The 20,606-nt window shown below is 49.6% G+C and overlaps 1 protein-coding gene across 1 annotated transcript in view; it reads right to left on the bottom strand.

Annotated features, from left to right (window-relative positions):
- Window positions 1–10,798: 10,798 nt before the first annotated feature.
- LOC143959458 (hemicentin-1-like) overlaps window positions 10,799–20,606 on the bottom strand; it is a gene marked incomplete at its 3' end in the record, with an annotated part of 230,754 nt that continues 220,946 nt past the window's right edge. Inside the window, exon 8 of the mRNA XM_077468111.1 lies at window positions 10,799–11,050. Within this exon, the coding sequence (XP_077324237.1) occupies window positions 10,799–11,050 (252 nt within the window). The remainder of the gene's footprint in view (window positions 11,051–20,606) is intronic.

Here is a 20,606-nt window from a genome sequence, read left to right as displayed (position 1 = left end):
CAAAGAAAAGAGGAGGTATCGGCTGATTCCAAGAACTTTTGCAAACTGGCTCCAGGCGTTTGCCATTATGGCTAGCGTGATAGGGGAAAAGCATTGCTCTGCATTATTTTGTTATATGGATGCAATCGGGAGGCCCACGGGATATATGGTGGGTCTTCTTGGTTACGTTATGACGAGCAGTTTCACCAGCTTAGGGCAGTCACGCCTTCCCTCCGGTGGGATCACAAAGACTTAAGCCTCTGGATGCGGCTTATGTCTTCGGCGAGGACCCCGTCACAGTTTCTTCAAGGGGGGGCCGGGAGTAGTCAAGCCTTAGGACTTTCGGCCAGGAAAAAATTGGGGTTGTGCTGGCAGTACAATGAGGGTGCCTGCAGATTTGGGGGCTCCTGCAAATTCAAGCATGAGTGCTCAGGTTGCGGGGGTACCCACCCACTGCCCCGTTGCTTTAAGAAGGGGAAGCGTGCTGGAGAGCCTGGCGGAGGCGGAAAAATTGTTAGCAGATGGTTTTAGGGAGGGTTTTAAGATATAGTGTTCCTTGTCGGTAGTTCCCCCGCTGGCTTAGAATCTGAGGTCTGCGTTTGAACACGTGGGGGTGGTGGGGGAGAAGCTGACGAAGGAGGTCCGCATAGGGGGGGCCGTTTGAAAAAATTCCTTTGCCTGACTTGGTGGTTTCTCCATTGGGAGTGGTGCCTAAGAAGGAACCAAACAAGTTCCGACTTATACACCATTTGTCTTTCCGAAAGGGGGGCTCTGTGAACGATTTCAATGACCCGGAGGCGTGCACGGTCTCGTACACGTCTTTTGATGTGGCGGTGTGGTGGGTGAGGAAATACGGACAAGGGGCACTGATGGCGAAGTCGGATATTGAGTCAGCTTTTCACTTGTTACCAGTGCACCTGGATAGTTTTCGGCTGTTGGGTTGTTGTTGGCAGGAGCAGTTCTAAGTGGACAAATGTTTGCCTATGGGTTGCTCCATTTCGTGCGCCATGTTCGAGGCATTTAGTTCTTTCCTGGAGTGGGTGGTTAGGGATGTGTCGGTTCTGGATTCCGTCATCCATTATTTGGATGATTTCCTGTGCATTGGTCCCCCCTGCCTCTGCTGTGTGTGCGATTCTAATGTCAACGTTGCATCACATCGCAGGCAGGTTTGGCGTGCCTTTGGCAGCGGAAAAGATTGAGGGCCCAACGACGGAACTCAGTTTTTTGGGCATAGTCATTGACGCAGTTGCAATGGAGTGCAGACTGCCCAGAGAGAAATTGGAGAATTAGCAGAGTGAAATTTGTGGGATCCAAGGACTGCGGATAGTTCAGTTGAGGGTGCTGCAGTCACTTTTGGGTAAGTTGAATTTTGCCTGTAACGGGGGTGAAGGCTCCTAAGCACTTTGTTAGACTTAACAAAGAGCATTGGGAGGATCTTAGGGTGTGGCTAGAGTTTCTGGAATCATTCAATGGCAGGTCAGTGTGGATGTCAGGCCCGGTAAGTAATTTTGACGTAGAGTTGGCTGCGGATGTGGCGGGATCCGCGGGTTGCGGGGCCTGCTTTTGGGAGCAGTGGAGCGCGGAGTCATGGCCGCAGTCCTAGGTGGATGACGGCTTTGCTCGGAACCTGGTGCTATTGGAGCTGTTTCCAGTAGTGTTGGCCATGGAACTATGGGGGGAGGCTTGCTGGAACCTAAAGTTGAGGCTGAATTGCGACAACATGGGGGTGGTCCAAGTGATCAACCGCATGTCAGCGTCATTGCCGCCTGTTATACGGCTGTTGCGCAGGTTGGTTTTGAGGTGTTTGAGTTTAAATATTTTCATTTATGCTGTTCACATACCGGGAGTGGACAATAATTTGTCTGACACTCTGTCTAGCTTTCAGTGGGACAGGTTCAGGGAACTGGCCCCGGGCGCGGAGAGGGATGGCATTCCTTGCCCGGTGTGGATTTGGGAGCTGGCATTGGAGTCATCGCAGGGTGGATTTGCCGGTCGGTGAGCGAATCTACGTGGGTTTACTACCTTAAGGTGTGGAAGGAATGGTCATTATTGGTGCAAGAGGCCGGATTGGGAAGAACAGGTCGGAGGTAAGGTTGCTCGTGTTGTACTTTGTATCCCGGCACATGGAATGGGGGTGTCAGTCTCTGTCCTAGAGAGGAAGATGGCAGGGCTGTCCTTCCTGTTTAAGTTGACAGGGGTGAGGATGCAACGAAGGATTTCTGGATAAGGCAGGCCCTAAAGGGTTTTAGAAAAGGCCACAGGAGAGTGGATTCCAGGTGCCCAGTCACGTTTGCTAATCTGCAGTCGATTTGTGGGTTTCTGGAGGCAGTGTGTACCTCTCCATATGAAGAGCTACTGTTTAAGGCTGCCTTTTCGTTTTATGGGGCGTTCCGGATAGAGGAATTAGTGAGCCCATCACAGGTTGCAGCTGGTGGGATTTTGGAGAGGGATATTTGCTTGGAAGAGGATAGGGTGTGTTGTAGGCTGCGTAAGTCGAAGACGGACCAACAGGGCAAGGGTGTGGATATTTGGCTGTTGGCATTGCCAGGTTCTGCAATCTGCCCGGTAGGGGCGGTAAAGAAATTTGCAGAGGTCAGAATGGTTGGGGAAGGCCATTTCTGAAGCACGAGGATGGGTCCTGCTTATCTAGGTTCCAATTTATTTCAGTGTTTAGGAAATGCCTGATGAGGGCAGGTTTGGACGGGTCACAGTACGCCTCGCACTCCTTCCGCATTGGGGCAGCTACGAAGCGGCCAGATGTGGGTTGGACGAAGCGGCTGTGCGTCGGATTGGTAGGTGGGAATCAAGGAGATTTTGATCCTATATTGGCCCCATATGGTGATTGAATTAAAAAAAGGGGGTGAATGGGGGTAGGGGTACGATTAGCAGTGAGCTGGGTGTGTGCTATTATTTTATGTTATCATCTCGTTTCAGATGGAGGTTCAACGCGCCTCGTCTGGATTCTTGGACATTCTTATGTGTGCTGGGGGGGCCAGGAGAAGAGATGCTAGGTCGGATGGAAGGCAGTTAGGTATCTCTAGAAGGGAGGCATATATGAGATGATTGGGTTCACCAGGGATGTTGTGGGAGAGGGTGCTCAGGGATGTGTTGTGCTATGCCAGTCTGGATAAACCTCCGGATGTCTTGGTTTTGCACGTGGGGGGCAGTGACTTGGGGCTTCACCCGGTCAGGGATCTGATCGCTGGCATCAAGTCGGACTTCTTGCAGTTGCGAGTGACTTTCCCTGATACAGTGATGCTGCGGTCGGACATAGTGGCACGGACAGTTTGATGGGCCAGGTCAGTGGCAAGTATCCAGAAGACATGTATTCGAGTGAACAAGGTGGTGGGGCGGTTTGTGATAAAAAATGGTGGCTTGGTGATCAGGTATCAAGAGCTGGAAAATAATGTTGGGCTTTACTGATGGAAGGATGAAAGGATGGGGGATTCGGATGTGGGGATTGACCTCTGGACAATGAGTATACAGGAAGGGGCTCACAGGGCTTTAGAGTTGGGGAGGCGCCCTCTTGTGTAAGTTAGTCACCCTTTCGGGCTGTGGCGGTGTTGCTTGTTGGTCTCTGATGGTGGCGGTAAAATGTACGTGATGGAAAAGGGGTGGGGGGCTCATCTCGGTATGTGCCCCTCCGGTGTATTCCAGCAAGGGGGGTGGAATTCGATAATGGTGGCACTGCCGGAAGGTGGGTGTCTCCGAGCGGTGACAGCTGGAGGCCTAACAGGTTGTAAAATGTTCCCACAGTGTGTGGTGATATAATTATATGGTAAAAGGTGGGTCGTCGTCAGAGAACAACAAACTGGGTTAAAATGTTATGTTGTTTTCATGTTACATATTTTATAATGGAGTTATTTGGTGGAATTGTTTTAATAAAGGCTGTTATGACCAGTTATACTCCATAAGCAATGTGTGGTCTCGGTTATTTTGGAAAGGGGGTTTTAAGGGGATGGGAGTATAAGGACATAACAGTATAATAGAAGGGGTCATTTGGCCTACACGGGTCATGTGATCCTCTTACTACCTAACAAGATGTGTTATGGCAAAAACCTCCCTTTCATTGCTGCAAAAAAGTTGTAGCAATTCCACCTGTTGACTAAAGACGTCATGGTTCTCTTCTTCTACTCCATCTCAGTATCAGTCCCTCTGTCTCTCAGACAACATCTTTGGCCACAGGGTACAATACGGCCTCCTTGTCCATCCCACCATCTGGTAATGGTCGGGCTCTTGAGAATGAAAGAATAACTAGCCTTGGCTGTTTTTCTAAGCTGATATCTATAATCCTGGATGATCGAGCACCGGCCTAGTTTACTCCCGATTTTCAATAAGATTCATCCAGTTCTACCTGCTGCTGATTTGTCCTGCTTCAATCCTCATGCCCATTACATTCTGAACTTCTTATGCCGCGTACACACGAGCGGACTTTTTGACAGACTAGGTCCAAAGGAACGACTCCGCCGAACAATTGGATCGTGTGTGGGCTTCATCGGACCTTTGCTGTCTAAAAATCAGACAGACTTTAGATTTAAAACATGTTTCTAATCTTACCAACGGACTCGAGTCTGGTCGAAAAATCCGTTCATCTGTGTGCTAGTCCGACAGATGACAATAGACACTAGGGAAGCTATTGGCTAATGGCTATGAACTTCCTTATTCTAGTCCGGTCGTATGTCATCAGTTTGAATCCGTCGGACTTTGGTGTGCTTGTGTGTGGACAAGTCCGTTCGTTCGGAGAGTCCGTCGGAACTCCATCAAAAGTGTGTCGGAACTCCACCGAAAGTCCGTCGGAACTCCACCGCAGCATTACAGGTCACCCTGAATATTGAACTGTAAATCAGCTCTCTAAAAGCACAAATCTCTGCACTCCTGGTCTTCTCCAAAGTTTTGCTAGCGATTCGCCCAATTCCTTAAAGAGGAACTGCATCTTATTGGGATTTATCACTCATTCTGAAGTTCCATGCCATCTCCAGATTGCACCATTTTAAAGAGGTTGTAAACCTCTCTGTGAAAGTTGTACCTATAGGTAAGCCTAAAATAAGGCTTAAATATAGGTACTGTAGATATCTCCTCAACGTGCATTGTTCATGAGATATTTACTGTGTCATCTACAAACGGACCCCCCAGGCATTTCTTCACGAACGAGTGCCGTGACTGGAGGTGACGTCACGTGGCTCCAGCCAGTCACAGAGTGGCCCGGAAGGAGTAGGGGCGAACATAGATGCGGCCTGCATCGGGTACAACGTGGGACTTGTTTTCAGGTAAGTGTCACATAATGTGCTAGCATGCCGCGTACACACGGTCAGGTTTTCCGCTGGGAAATGTTGGATGTGAGCTTGTTGGTTGACCGTGCGTACGCTCCATCAAACATTTGTTGTCGGATTTTCTGCCAACAAATGTTGGCTAGTAGTTTCTAAAATTTTCCACCAACAAAACTTTCCGATCATGTGTACACAAGTCCGAGTCAAGTCGGAATCAAGTACTAGCCGGAATCGCTCGGTCTTGTAAAACTAGCGTTCATAATGGAGATATCACATGACTATTGAACTTCCTTTTTATCAGCTTGCCGCACGCCTTGTACGTCACTACGTTCATAATTGTTGGCCAACATTTGTGTGACCGTGTGTATGCAAGACAAGTTGGAGCCAACAACCTTTTGAACAAAAATCCATGGTTTTGTTGTCGGAAAGTCCGATCGTGTGTACGGGGCATTAGGATGACCTGTTCCATCTGCTGGATGTCGGCAGGTGACTTCCAACTTACTCACAAGCTTCAGCTTCTTTTAGGAACTTAGACCATCGCTTTCACCTTCCCTGGCAGAACCAGAGAGAAGCAAACATCATCCAGAATCACCTCTGGATGGATTGTGCTGGCTAACTAATGGGTTTATGGGGCTAAAGGCTTGACTTCTTCAGAAACGATGACCAACCTAACCAGAAGTGTGTGGACTTTGTGGACTCCCTGTCATGGGGCACCAGCAGTAAAGGTAGGGTGACAGCATGGTGCTCCAGTGGAACCTTTATGGCTCACTAGGCATGGAGCCAGAACCTTTATCGGACACTCTGCCACCAGAACCTTTATCTTGGTAATCTTGGCCTTATTGTTTCTGTTAGTCAAGAACTGTGATTACAACTTTCTCTTTTCTTGTCTGAGTTATTCCCTATTTATGAGCTGCCATGGATTTAGTCAGAAAAATGGAAATTCCTTCTCAATTACTTACCTTAATTTTCCTTTCCTTGATAACTCCATGGACATCTCTCCCAGTTTGATGAGTAGGCTAGTTATGGAACACGAGGCCTGTGCTAGCCTCAAATGTATGAGAGTGGGGTCCTATGGAGTAGGAGTGAGGATGGAGAATACCCATTCATATACTGCCATTGAGGTGATCAGGGAATGAAAATTACGGAAAGTATGTGAAAGGGAATTTTCCATTTTCTTTGTAAATGTCCCCTTTGCTTCAGTACATTTTGAAAATGAGCCACTTCACAGGTAGGTTCAAAATGATTGTAAAGCTTCAATTTTTATTTATTTTTATTTAAATAACAAACATGTCATACTTACCTCCACTGTGCAGCTCGTTTTGCACAGAGTGGCCGAGAACACCGAAGGTCTGGGGTCCCCTGTCAGCTCTCGCGGCTCCTCCCCGCATCAAATAACCCCCTAGGAGAAGCGTCACCCAGGGGGGTTACCTTGTGGGCGTGCTCCCGAGTCCATCAATCGGCGTCCATAGCCGCCGAATGTATGACTCTGCCCCACCCCACCAGCGCCCGCATCATTGGATTTGATTGACAGAAGCGGGAGCCAAAGGCTGCTCTGCTATCAATCTATCCAATCAAGTGCCGAGAACCCCCGGGCAGAGGGGGACAACGTGTCCTCACCATGGGAAATTACAGGGCTCAGATAAGTAAAACGGTGGGGGGGGCTATACGATATATAAGATACCTTTAAGATATCCCCCAAGTATGTTATTTAAAGGGTCAAAATTAAATTTGCGCTATAAATTATAAAAAGAAGGAAAGAAAAAAACTAATGAAAACACGGTGCAACACAGTAGTCCATGAAGTGATAAGGAATCCAATATATCTCACGGTGGGGCACAGGAGGACATCATCTTGTGACGAAATGCGTAGGGAGGAGCGACCTGCTGACGTCACCATGCTTGTGCGGGTCCCGGAAGGACGGGCTGTTGTAACGAGCCAGCCGGCTTATTTGTGTGTGTTTTACCACTTTCTTGTGCCGCCTTTTTATATTATTAAAACCTCAAAAGATTTTATACTATGGAAGCCTTATTTCTTTTGGGGTTCTTATGCGATCGGGCTCTTCCTTGAGCGGTGGATGCTCTGCAGCGTGATTCCCCTGGATGACTAAAGGCCCTGGCTGGGTTTATAGCCACAAGCGGGAAAGACCTTTCCGTAATGGGAGGTCATAAGAAAGCGGCCATCCTTATAGAGGCTGTTCTGGAATTCACACACCATTCAGGTGAATGTTTACATGCACCGAGGGACATATTGGATTATTATCACTTCATGGACTACATTGTTGCAATGTTTGTATTTGTTTTTTATTTCCTTCCTTTTTTAATTTATAACACAACTTTAATTTGTGTATTTTAGAAATGTTGCACCTTAATCCTAATTAGCAGGAACTGTTGAAAAGTCTTATTATTTTGTTGCATTGACACACGTCCCCCTGGCAGTGCACTTTGCTTGACACCCCCTTGCCTATTAACCTTGAAAATGTAGAGAATTCATTGTCAAGACTCACCTCCCATTGACCTTAATGGGGTTCATATCGAATTTTGTTTGGACATGTTGGCTGGACCTGCCCCGGAATCAATTTCAAGCAGATTGTCATGGTCCAGGGTCAGGAACGGAGACCAGTTGCTATGCCAGTAGAGAGGCTCCCACCAACCAGCAGGATAGGTATACTCGCAGGTCACCCTGGCGGATGATGTGGGCTCCCCCAAAGTGCGGGGTGCAAGCACTAACCAGTGTTCGCCAGAGCTCCTGATGGTGGGGTGGATTTTGCTGCGTGTTAGTACCAGGTCACGGTCCTCAGGATCGCCCCACCAGGAGGTGAGCAACCAAGGGTCCAGTAGCAGATATAGCAGGTAGGAATCAAGCAAAAGCATGGTCAGTAAAAAAGCCAAAGGTCAGTAACAGGTAGCTGAGGTCAAAGTGGAAGCATAGTCGAGGAACAAGCCAAACTCTGGTAACAAATGTCGAGATAAGGACAAACAACATATAGGCTAAAGAGAGCACAATAATCTGGCAAACAGGAAGTCCAGATTCATGGCTTAAAGCGGGAGTCCACCGGGACTCCGCGTTTTTTTTTTTTTTTTAAAGCCAGCAGCTACAAATACTGCAGCTGCTGACTTTTAAAATAGTGACACTTACCTGTCCAGCGCGCCCGCGATGTCGGCACCCGAAGCCGATCGCTAGGTCGTCTGTCGGGTCCTGCCGCCGCCATCTTGGGTATGGGAATCAGGAAATGGAGCCTTTCGGCTTCATTTCCCGGTTCCCTACTGCGCATGCGCGAGCCGCGCGGCGCAATCCGGACGGTCCCCGCTGCCTCTGGGAACTGTGTGTTTCCCAGCAGGCAGCGGGGCACTTGCGCAAAGGGGCGGGCAGTTGCGGAAAGGGGCGTAATCTACGCCCCTTTCCGCAGACAGCTATCCCGGAAGTGGGTGCAGTTACCTAGATTATCCAGGTAACTGCACCCCCCTCCCCCCTGAAAGGTGCCAATTGTGGCGCCGGAGGGGGGGGGGATTCCGATGAGCGGAGGTCCATTTTAGGGTGGACCTCCGCTTTAAGTCAAGGAGTTCATGGGAAGAGCAAAGAGTTCAAGGTTCACCAGAAACAAGGCAAGATTGTCCAAAAAGATCAGACAGGGAGCTGTCCAGCAAGAATCGCTGTGGCCAGACACCACGGAGGTTGCAGGTTCAGATTGGGACCCTGACACAGATTCACCCATTACTAGTAGAGATAGAGTGTGGAGAGTGGGTATGGAAAAGGACAGTTATCATACTATGACCATCGGGAAGGACAGGGAACTGAGGGAGAGTGCAGGGAAGGACAGGGAACTGAGGGAGAGCATGGGGAAGGACAGGGAGCTGAGGGAGAGGGTGAGGAAGGACAGGGAACTGAGGTAGAGTGTGAAGAAGGACAGGGAACTGAGGGAGAGTGTGAGGAAGGACAGGGAACTGAGGGAGAACATGGGGAAGAACAGAGAACTGAGGGAGATTGTGAGGAAGAACAGGGAACTGAGGGAGAGTGTGAGGAAGGACAGGGAACTGAGGGAGAGTGTGAGGAAGGACAGGGAACTGAGGGAGAGTGTGAGGAAGGACAGGGAGCTGAGGGAGAGTGTGAGGAAGGACAGGGAGCTGAGGGAGAGCATGGTGAAGGACAGGGAACTGAGAGAGAGCATGGGGAAGGACAGGGAACTGAGGGAGAGTACAGGGAAGGACAGGGAACTGAGGGAGAGTGTGAGGGAGGACAGGGAACTGAGGGAGAGTGTGAGGAAGGACAGGGAACTGAGGGAGAGTGTGAGGAAGGACAGGGAGCTGAGGGAGAGTGTGAGGAAGGACAGGGAACTGAGGGAGAGTGTGAGGAAGGACAGGGAACTGAGGGAGAGTGTGAGGAAGGACAGGGAGCTGAGGGAGAGTGTGAGGAAGGACAGGGAACTGAGGGAGAGTGTGAGGAAGAACAGGGAACTGAGGGAGAGTGTGAGGAAGGACAGGGAACTGAGGGAGAGTGTGAGGAAGGACAGGGAACTGAGGGAGAGCGTGGGGAAGGACAGGGAACTGAGGTAGAGTGTGAAGAAGGACAGGGAACTGAGGGAGAGTGTGAGGAAGGACAGGGAACTGAGGGAGAGTGCAGGGAAGGACAGGGAACTGAGGAAGAGTGTGAGGAAGGACAGGGAGCTGAGGGAGAGTGTGAGGAAGGACAGGGAACTGAGGGAGAGTGCAGGGAAGGACAGGGAACTGAGGGAGAGTGTGAGGAAGGACAGGGAACTGAGGGAGATTGTGAGGAAGGACAGGGAACTGAGGGAGAGTGTGAGGAAGGACAGGGAACTGAGGGAGAGTGTGAGGAAGGACAGGGAACTGAGGGAGAGTGCAGGGAAGGACAGGGAACTGAGGGAGAGTGTGAGGAAGGACAGGGAACTGAGGGAGATTGTGAGGAAGGACAGGGAACTGAGGGAGAGCGTGAGGAAGGACAGGGAGCTGAGGGAGAGTGTGAGGAAGGACAGGGAACTGAGGGAGATTGTGAGGAAGGACAGGGAACTGAGGGAGATTGTGAGGAAGGACAGGGAACTGAGGGAGATTGTGAGGAAGGACAGGGAACTGAGGGAGATTGTGAGGAAGGACAGGGAACTGAGGGAGAGTGTGAGGAAGGACAGGGAACTGAGGAAGAGTGTGAGGAAGGACAGGGAACTGAGGGAGAGTGTGAGGAAGGACAGGGAACTGAGGGAGATTGTGAGGAAGGACAGGGAACTGAGGGAGAGTGCAGGGAAGGACAGGGAACTGAGGGAGAGTGTGAGGAAGGACAGGGAACTGAGGGAGAGTGTGAGGAAGGACAGGGAACTGAGGAAGAGTGTGAGGAAGGACAGGGAACTGAGGGAGAGTGTGAGGAAGGACAGGGAACTGAGGGAGAGTGTGAGGAAGGACAGGGAACTGAGGGAGAGTGCAGGGAAGGACAGGGAACTGAGGGAGAGTGTGAGGAACGACAGGGAACTGAGGGAGATTGTGAGGAAGGACAGGGAGCTGAGGGAGAACATGGGGAAGGACAGGGAGTAGAGGTCACTCTCTACTCACCTAGGCAGAAAATGTTGGTGTAGTTGCTCTCTTTTTTGCTGACTGAGTTATTTACAGAACAGCTGACATTCAGAGGGCCAGAGATGAATTCTTCATTAATAATGGTGATATTACGGGAGTGATTTCTAGGAAGAGATGTCCCATTCACTGTCCAGTGATAAGATACATCCTCATTGTCTTCTAACACACAGGAGACATTGGCACTTCCATTATTGTTGCAAGAGACAGTCAGGCGGGGTGCGGAGAGGGGATCTGAGGAGACATCCAAGCAGGGGTGGACTGACAACTGATGGGGCCCCCGGTCAATAGGAGATTATGGGGCCCCCAAGCAATCCAAGATTATGGGGCCACAAAGTATACATACATAGTATACAATCACACAGTATACACATACATGTACACACAGTATACACAGACCTGTTTCTATTGGCTGAGAAGGTACTGGAGAGGTGGGGCAGCTATAATCTTCAGATTTTTAGACCAAAAGGATCCCGGTAAGGGACATTTCAGAGACAGATGTAAAGAAAGACAGATTTTTACATACTGTTCCTGGTTTTACTGAGGCTGGCAACCCTGATGGGGCCCCCCTAGTGGCTCAGGGCCCTCGGGCAGTGCCCGAATGGCCCAATGGTCAGTCCGCCCCTGCATCCAAGACGTTTACACAGGCTGCATCCTACAAACACGTCATTTGTCTATCAGCTGCTGTCTGGTGCTCCCGATGTGATAACCAGTAGATGGGCTCTTGGATCTGGGCCAAGGTCCAATCATCACTGATACCAAATGTTCTCTGTAGGCTTGTAGATGAGGGGTCTGTATTACCGGATCTTGGGGGGTCTGATGATATTTCAGACGTAATCCCATCTCTAAGTGTGGAGACTTTGATGACAAGGAAATGAAGAACCTCCTGATATCTTGCCTGAGAGAGCTTCGGGTTCAGACTTCCCGGAGAAGTGTTTAGCCGGTCTGTTACTTACACTAATCGATCTGTGACTGCTGCTCCTCTCAGCCAATCCCTTCACTGGCTTCCTTTCCCCCCACCGTATAAAATTCAAAATGCTAACCCCAACATACAAGGCCACCTACAACATCGCCCCCATCTACATTACCAACCCCATCTGCAGATATCGCCCAAATCATCCCCTCCGCTCCTCCCAGGACCTCCTGCTCTCTAGTTCCCGTGTTACCTCCTCTCATCCTCGCCTTCAGGACTTCTCCAGAGCCTCTCCCATCCTCTGGAACTCTCTGCCCCGGTATGTCGGATCAACCCCTAACCTGTCCACCTCCAGGACTTCTCCAGAGCCTCTCCCATCCTCTGGAACTCTCTGCCCCGGTATGTCCGATCAACCCCTAACCTGTCAACCTCCAGGACTTCTCCAGAGCCTCTCCCATCCTCTGGAACTCTCTGCCTCGGTATGTCCGATCAACCCCTAACCTGTCCACCCCCAGGACTTCTCCAGAGCCTCTCCCATCCTCTGGAACTCTCTGCCTCGGTATGTCCGATCAACCCCTAACCTGTCCACCCCCAGGACTTCTCCAGAGCCTCTCCCATCCTCTGGAACTCTCTGCCCCGGTATGTCCGATCAACCCCTAACCTGTCCACCCCCAGGACTTCTCCAGAGCCTCTCCCATCCTCTGGAACTTTTTGCCCCAGTATGTCTGCTCAGCCCCTAACCTGTCCATCTCCAGGACTTCTCCAGAGCCTCCCCCATCCTCTGGAACTCTCTGCCCCGGTATGTCCGATCAACCCCTAACCTGTCCACCTCCAGGACTTCTCCAGAGCCTCTCCCATCCTCTGGAACTCCCTGCCCCGGTATGTCCGATCAACCCCTAACCTGTCCACCTCCAGAACTTCTCCAGAGCCTCTCCCATCCTCTGGAACTCTCTGCCCCGGTATGTCTGCTCAGCCCCTAACCTGTCCACCTTTAGACGATCCCTGAAAACTTTTTTTTTATTCAGAGGAGCCTATCCCACACCCACATAAGAACCATAGCTGAGCCACCCCCATCACATCATCCCCTACAGCCATTACCTTTTGTACCACCTCCCCCCTCGCTTTAGATTGTAAGCTCAATGAGCCGGGCCCTCCTGTCTCTTCTGTATTGAACTGTACTGTAATTGTACTGTCCCATTGACATTGTAAAGTGCTGCGTACACCGTTGGCGCTATATAAATTGTGTATAATAATAATTACATAGTAGGTGAGGTCGAAAAAAGACACAAGTCCATCAAGTTCAACCTATGTGTGTGATTATATGTCAGTATTACATTGTATATCATGTATGTTGTGTGATTATATGTCAGTATTACATTGTATATCATGTATGTTGTGTGATTATATGTCAGTATTACATTGTATATCATGTATGTTGTGTGATTATATGTCAGTATACTCCAGGTGCGGCTGGACCAGAGTCTTGTAGAGGGGAGAATTATCGTTTTATCTCTGGAGTTGATCCCTTTTTAATGCCAATACTCTGTTTGCTTTGTTATCAGCAGCTTGCCATTGCTGAGCCCATCATCTACTAGGACCCCCAGGTCCTCCTCCATCCTACATCCCCCCCAGATTCTCCCCCCAGTCTATAGATTGCATTCAGATTTTTGCCACCCAAATGCATTATTTTACATTTTTCTACATTGAACCTCATTTGCCATGTAGTTGCCCCTCCCCCCATTCATTTGTTCCGATCTTCTTGCAAGGTTCCCACCTCCTGCGGAGAAGTTATTGCCCTGCTTAGCTTAGTATTGTCCGCAGATACATAGATTGGACTGTTTACTTGCTTTTGATATTTGGTGTGGTGGGTAGTCTGGTTTGTTTTGTGTAGTAATGATCTGAGAATCCTTAAGATGCTGATTCGGGAATTTTTGTCCGAATATTCCATAAATAGTCATTTGTTATCCACCAACGATTTGTAGTCTCACTTAGCAACATCATATAATGAGGTCCTTCAAACCAAAACCCCAAACCATGTGATCAGAGCAACTCACCGGACTGAATTGTCCCCAAAAATGAATAGAGGACGAGTAGCTCCTCATGCAGTAAAATCTCCGTCATCGATCTCTAGGGATAAGCTTCAGGTTCATTCGGAACACACCGGGATAACATGGCGTTATGGACTAAGTCTGGTCAATAACATCATCCAGATGACCCGCCCCTTTGTTTATAAAAGCCGTCATCCACGGACCTGTCATTCAGAGGGAGTGAAGGAAGGGGAACAGATGTGTGTCGGTGATCCGGGGTTTTTTTTCCTTCAGTGGGTCGGCAGGAATCGGGGCATCACGGTTGATATGGATCTACATCATTGGACAATGTGATTGACAGTGGATGGACATTGTGGGACTTTAATGGTCCAACACTGTGTCTGTTTTCCATTTTACAATGTATACTGTATAAGGAAACGTCCCCACACTCCGCCTGAGTGCTTCCGTCATATACCGCTTCCTTCCCGTCTGAATATAGATGTCAGATCTTCCAACCTCTGGCAACCAATAACTAGGCAGTACTCGTTTTGGCTGCTGAACATTGTTATTATTATTATTATTCACAATTTATATAGCGCCAACAGTTTACCCAGTGCTTTACAATGTATGGGGGGGGGGGGCAACACAATTACAGTACAATACAAAAGGTACAGGAGGGCCCCCGGCTCATAGAGCTTACATTCTAAAGGAAGGGGGTGGTGGTACAAAAGGTAATAGCTGCAGAGAATGAATGCACGAATCGGTTAGTGAGGTGTATTACTCTAGCAGCAGCATTCATAATAGACTGAAGGGGCGGGGCCTGTGTAAGGGTCGGCCATTGAGGAGAGAGTTGCAGTAGTCAAAGTGGGAAATAATCGAGGAGTGAAGAAGTTGCTTTGTGATGTCATTATTCGGGAAGGTGGAATTCTGGAGATGTTGCGGAGGGGAAGGCGGCAGAATTTAGCCAGTGATTGGATATGGGGGCTGAAGGAGAGGTCAGAGTCAAGGATTACACCCAGGACCCTGGCATGTGTGGAGGGACCAATGGTTGTGTTGTTGATATTAATGGTGAAGTCATAAGGGGGGGGGTGGATTGTGAAGGAGGAAATATAAGAAGCTCAGTATTAGAACAAATGAGTTGGAGGAAGTGGTGTGACCTCCATACTGAGATGTCATTCAGTAAGTTGGAGATCGGTGAGGAGACGGAGGGAGTGAGTTGAGGAGTGGAAAGATAGATCTGGGTGTCGTTGGCATAGAGCTGGTATTGGAAACCATGGGAGGTTATCAACTGGCCCAGGGAAGAGGTATAGAGCGAGAATAGGGGGATTCAAGGACAGAACCTTGGGGTACCCCAACAGAAAGAGGAAGGGGAGCGGAGGAGATGGAGTTGTAAGCGACACTGAAAGTGTGGTGAGATAGGTAGGAGGAGAACCAGGATAAAGCAGAATCACGGAGGCCAAGAGTGTAATTTGCTGAGGAGGAGCAGGTGGTCAACTGTGTCAAAGGCAGCAGAGAGGTCTAAAAGTATGAGTATGGAGTATGGAGTATGGAGGATGGAGGATGGAGTATGGAGTATGAGGATGGAGGATGGAGGATAAGTATGAAGTATGGAGGATGGAGGATGAGTATGGAGGATGGAGGATGAGTATGGAGGATGGAGGATGGAGGATGGAGTATGAGTATGGAGTATGGAGTAGTGGCCGTTAGTTTTAGCAGTTAGTAGGTCATTGGTGAGTTTTAGTGGTGCAGTTTCAGTGGAATGTTGTGGGCGGTAGTCGGACTGTAGGGGGTCGGAAGGTTGTTGTCCATGAGGTAGCAACTCATTTGGTCATGGACAAGGCGTTCGATAAGCTTGGAGGCAAACGGGAGCAGGGAGATGGGTCTTAAGTTGTCCAAACAGGTGGGGTCTAGTGAGGGTTTTTTGAGTATGGAGGTAACCAGTGCATGTTTGAGCGGGGAAGGAAATGTGCCGGAGGAGAGGGAGAGGGTGAAGATGTGGGTTAGGGATTTGAGGATAGAGTGAGAAGGTGGTTGCAGTAATTGTGAGGGGACAGGGTCCAGGGAGCAGGTAGTGAGGTGGGCCGTGGAGAGGAGTTTATTAACTTCATCGGTGGTAACTGGGCAGAAGGAGGAAAGTATTGAGTGTGGTGTTGGACCTGTTGTTGAGTAGGGGAGGAAGTTGAATGCTGGATATCTCCTTGCGAATTGTGTCAATCTTGCTATTGAAATGGTTGGCAATCTGTTGAGCGGTAAGCAAGTTGGTGGGTGGGGGCAGTGGTGGGTGAAGTAAGGAATTAAGGGTATAAAAGAGTTGACGAGGTTTGGATGAGAGGGTTTTGATGAGAGTGTTGCAGTCGGTTTGTTTAGCAGTGTGGAGGCAGGAGTTGTATTTGAGAAGAGCAGATTTGTAGAGGGTAAAATCTTGCAGGGACTTAGATTTACGCCATGCTCGCTCAAGAGCACGGCTGTGTCTTTTAAGACTTCTGGTGTCGTCTCTTTGCCAGGGTTGTGGCAGATGGGTCCTTGTTCTATGTGTAGAAAGAGAAGGAATTACGTCTAGGGAGGATGACAGCGTGTTGTTGTAGATGGAAGTGGTTAGGTCTGGGCAGGACAGGGGGTGCGATTTTGTCATAAAGGCCATCAGTAGCAGAGTGAAGAAGGGAAGGGTTGAGGTTGCGAAGGTTTCTGCGGGTCGCGGTTTGTAGGTTGGCAGCATGGGATGTAGGAGGCAAGGAGAGTGTGAAAAGGATAAGGTTGTGATTAGGGATGAGCCGAACACCCCCCGGTTCGGTTCGTACCAGAACTTTCGAACGGACCCCGCGTTCGTAACGAACGTTAGAACCCCATTGAAGTCTATGGGACTCGAACGTTTGAAATGGAAAGTGCTAATTTTAACGGCTGATATGCAAGATACTGTCCTAAAAAGGGTTTGGGGACCTGACTCCTGCCTCAGGGGACATGGGTCACTGCAAAAAAAAGTTTTAAAAGCGGCCGTTTTGGCGGGAACACTGATTTTAATGACGATTAAAGTGAAAAAAAAAATGAAATATTCCTTTAAATATGGTGCCTGGGGGGTGTCTGTAGTATGCCTGTGAAGTGCCACGTGTTTCCCGTGTTTAGAACAGTCCCTGCACAAAATGACATTAAACGGAAATAACACCATTTAAAACTGCTTGTGGTTTTAATGTTATATCTGGTTCCTGCAATATGGTTGAAAATCATTGAGAAACATGGCATGGGTAGCCCTCCCTGCCCATTACCAGCCTATTTGGGTCTTGTACACATATTAAGGGGAACCCCGTACCCATATTAAAAAAAGGAAATGCGTGTGGCCCCCAGGCCCTATATACTCAGAACAGCAGTATACAGGCGGTGCAAACAAGACAGGGACTGTGTAGGTTTGTTGTGTTAAGTTGAATCTGTTTGTAATTTTCAACTGGTACATTTTTAAAGTGTAGCTCCAGTCAAAAAAACGATTTTTAAGCTTTTTGGAAAACATAGGGAAGGGTTATCACCCCTGTATAATTTGTTTTGTCGTCCATCTTTTTTCATCTCACTTGCTGTTGTCTCCTTCCGTTTGCAAGTAGGAGATGTTTGTAAGTTGGATGTTTGAAAGTAGGGGCCTGCCCTATATGCTCTGCAGAAATGGCGGAACAAGGTGTTGGTTTTGCCACAACATTGTAAGCCCTCAAAGTGACTCTTGGTGGGCGCTGGAGCGCCCTGCTGTGAACGATCATATCAAGAATTGTAATTACATGCCATTGTTGAACAGTGGTAGAAAAATTGACCTTTGGTGGTTGTGGTGCTGGTGCCACAACACTATAAGTCCTCACCGTTACTCTGGGTGGGCACAGGAAGGGGCCCTCCTGTGAAATATTATATCAAGAATTGTAATTACATGTCCCTGTTAAACAGGGGCAGAAAAATTTGGCCTTAGGCACTGCTGCTGGTGCCACCACATTGCAACCTCTTCCATATACTCTAGTTTTATTACAGGAATTAGCCCTGCAGCAAAGCATTGCATCAAAAATTGTAATTAAACGCCCCTGTTAAACAGGGGCAGAAAAATTGGGCCTTAGGCACTGGTGCTGGTGCCACCACACTGCAACCTCTCCCATATACTCTTGTTTGATTGCAGGAATTAGCCCTGCTGCAAAGCATTGCATCAAAAATTGTACTTAAACGCCCCTGTTAAACAGGGGCAGAAAAATTGGGCTGATGGCATCAACCAGAACCAGAAATGTTCTTCCAACATATCAGCGGAGGAGGAAGAGGATAGACAATAAACATAACAGGACAGTCAGTCAGCATCAGCATAGGCAGTCTTGAAGGGATGTGGTATTTCAAAAAAAATTATTCGGTTACATCAGCTTCAGGTGCTTGGTAGCTGTGGGTGATCCAAGACTGATTCATCTTGATAAAGGTCAGTCGATCAACTGATTCGGTGGACAGGCGCACCCTGTGATCGGTAACAAAGCCACCAGCAGCACTGAAGGTGCGTTCCGAAAGAACGCTGGATGCAGGACAGGCCAGTAGCTCAATTGCATACTGTGCAAGCTCTGGCCAGTGATCCATCCTCAAGACCCAGTAAGCCAGAGGATTTTCGGTGGGAAAGGTGTCCAAGTCTGACCTTGCCCCTGGGTATTCCTGCACCATGTAAATCAGACGCTGGCGATGGGTGCTGGAACCGATCATACCTTGGGGCTGCGGACTAAAAAATTGTCTGAAAGCATCAGTCAGACGGCCACCTTCTCCACCGCTCCTTCTGACCGATGCCTCAGCAACACGTTGTCCAGGACCAGGAGTTTGTAACCTCCCAGTCTCTGGGAACGCGTTGCACAGACCTTTCTCTAAGGCCTCCCAGAGATGTCTCATCCTCTGCTCCCTCTGCGATGGCAAGATAAGGTCGGCAACCTTACCCTTGTACCGTGGATCAAGGAGAGTGGCCAGCCAGTAATGGTCCCTCTCCTTGATCCGAAGAATACGAGGATCCTTCCGCAGGCTTTGCAGGATCAGGGAGGCCATGCAGCGTAGGTTAGCTGAGGCATTCGGTCCGGAGTCCTCTGGGTCACTAAGGACAACATGATCCGCAGCTACCTCCTCCCAGCCACGTACAAGTCCACGTGTTTCTTGGGATTGTAAATCATCCCTACAGGACTGCTGCTGCTGCTGCTGCTGCTGATGCTGAGTGCCAGCCTCCACCTCCATGCTGACACAATCATCCTCCTCCTCCTCTTCCTCCTCCTCATCCTCTTCTTGTGTGATGGGTGGCACAGCAGGAACACTGTCTGGATAAAGGGGGCCTTGAGAGGCAAGGAAGTCCTCCTCTTCCTGCCTCTGTTCTGCCTCAAGTGCCCTGTCCATTATTCCACGCAGCGTATGCTCCAAGAGGTGGACAAGAGGTACAGTGTCACTGATGCATGCACTGTCACTGCTCACCATCCTTGTGTCCTCCTCAAACGGTGACAGGACAGTGCATGCATCCCTGATCATGCCCCACTGGCGTGGTGAGAAAAAAACAAGCTCCCCTGACCCTGTCCTGGTGCCGTAGTCGCACAGGTACTCATTGATGGCCCTCTGCTGCGTGTGCAGCCGCTGCAGCATGGCCAATGTTGAGTTCCATCTGGTGGGCATGTCACATATAAGGCGGTTCTTGGGCAGGTTCAACTCCTTTTGGAGCTCAGCCAGCCGAGCACAGGCATTAAATGATCGGCGGAAATGCACACAGACTTTCCTGGCCTGCTTCAGGACATCCTGTAAGCCGGGGTACCTGTCCAAGAACCGCTGCACCACCAGGTTAAGGACGTGAGCTACACAGGGCACATGGGTCAGTTGTCCCTGTCAGAGGGCGGAGAGGTGGTTGGTGCCATTGTCGCAAACCACCATTCCTGGCTTAAGCTGGCGTGGCGTCAACCACCTCTCAGCCTGCCCCTGCAGAGCTGACAAAACATCCGCCCCAGTGTGGCTCCTGTCCCCCAAACAAACCAGCGCAAGCACGGCATGGCATCGTTTTGCCTGTGTACTTGCGTAGCCCCTGGAACGCCTACGGAGCACCGCTGGTTCTGAGGACAGAGCACTGGAAGAGGCCATGGAGGAAGAAGAAGAGGAGGGGGTGGAGGAGAGAGGTGTGTCCCAACCAATAGTAGCATTTTGGAGGCGTGGTGGCGGAACAACCTCCAACACTACTGCACCTTGTCCTGCATCCTTCCCAGCTGCCAGAAGAGTGACCCAATGGGCCGTGAAAGACAGGTAACGTCCCTGTCCATGCCTGCTGGACCATGAGTCAGCGGTAATATGCACCTTACCGCTGACCGCCCTGTCCAGCGAGGCAAGGACATTGCCTTCCACATGCCGGTAGAGAGCCGGAATCGCCTTCCGTGAGAAAAAGTGGCGTTTGGGGACCTGCCACTGAGGAACCGCACATTGTACAAACTCACGGAAGGGGGCAGAGTCTACCAACTGAAAAGGCAGCAGTTGAAGTGCTAGCAATTTAGCCAAGCTAGCATTCAACCGCTGGGCATGTGGATGGCTGGGAGTGAACTTCTTCCGCCGGTCCAGCAGCTGGGGCAGGGACATTTGCCTGCTATAATCGGACGTGGGTGTACCGCTAGCAGAGTTCCCGGAAGCACTTGGCTGTGACACACCTAATTCTACACCTTCATTCCTCTCAGAGCAGGTTTCAGAGAGGACTGAAGGTCTAGTGGGGTTGGAGATGCCAGCTGATGAGGAGCAAGGAGAGGTCCACTTTGTTCTTTGGTGTGGGTCTTTGAGGTACGCTTGCCAACGAGCTGCATGGCAGGTCAACATATGTCTGGTCAAGCATGTGGTGCCCAAGCGGCTGATGTTTTGG

The sequence above is a fragment of the Lithobates pipiens genome, unplaced genomic scaffold (assembly GCF_037356315.1).
Source record: "Lithobates pipiens isolate NorthernLeopardFrog02 unplaced genomic scaffold, aLitPip1_a1.2 Scaffold_76, whole genome shotgun sequence".
NCBI classification, from domain to species: Eukaryota; Metazoa; Chordata; class Amphibia; order Anura; family Ranidae; genus Lithobates; species Lithobates pipiens.
Note: the sequence above shows the minus strand (reverse complement) of the source record. Positions and strands in the feature narration are given on the sequence as shown.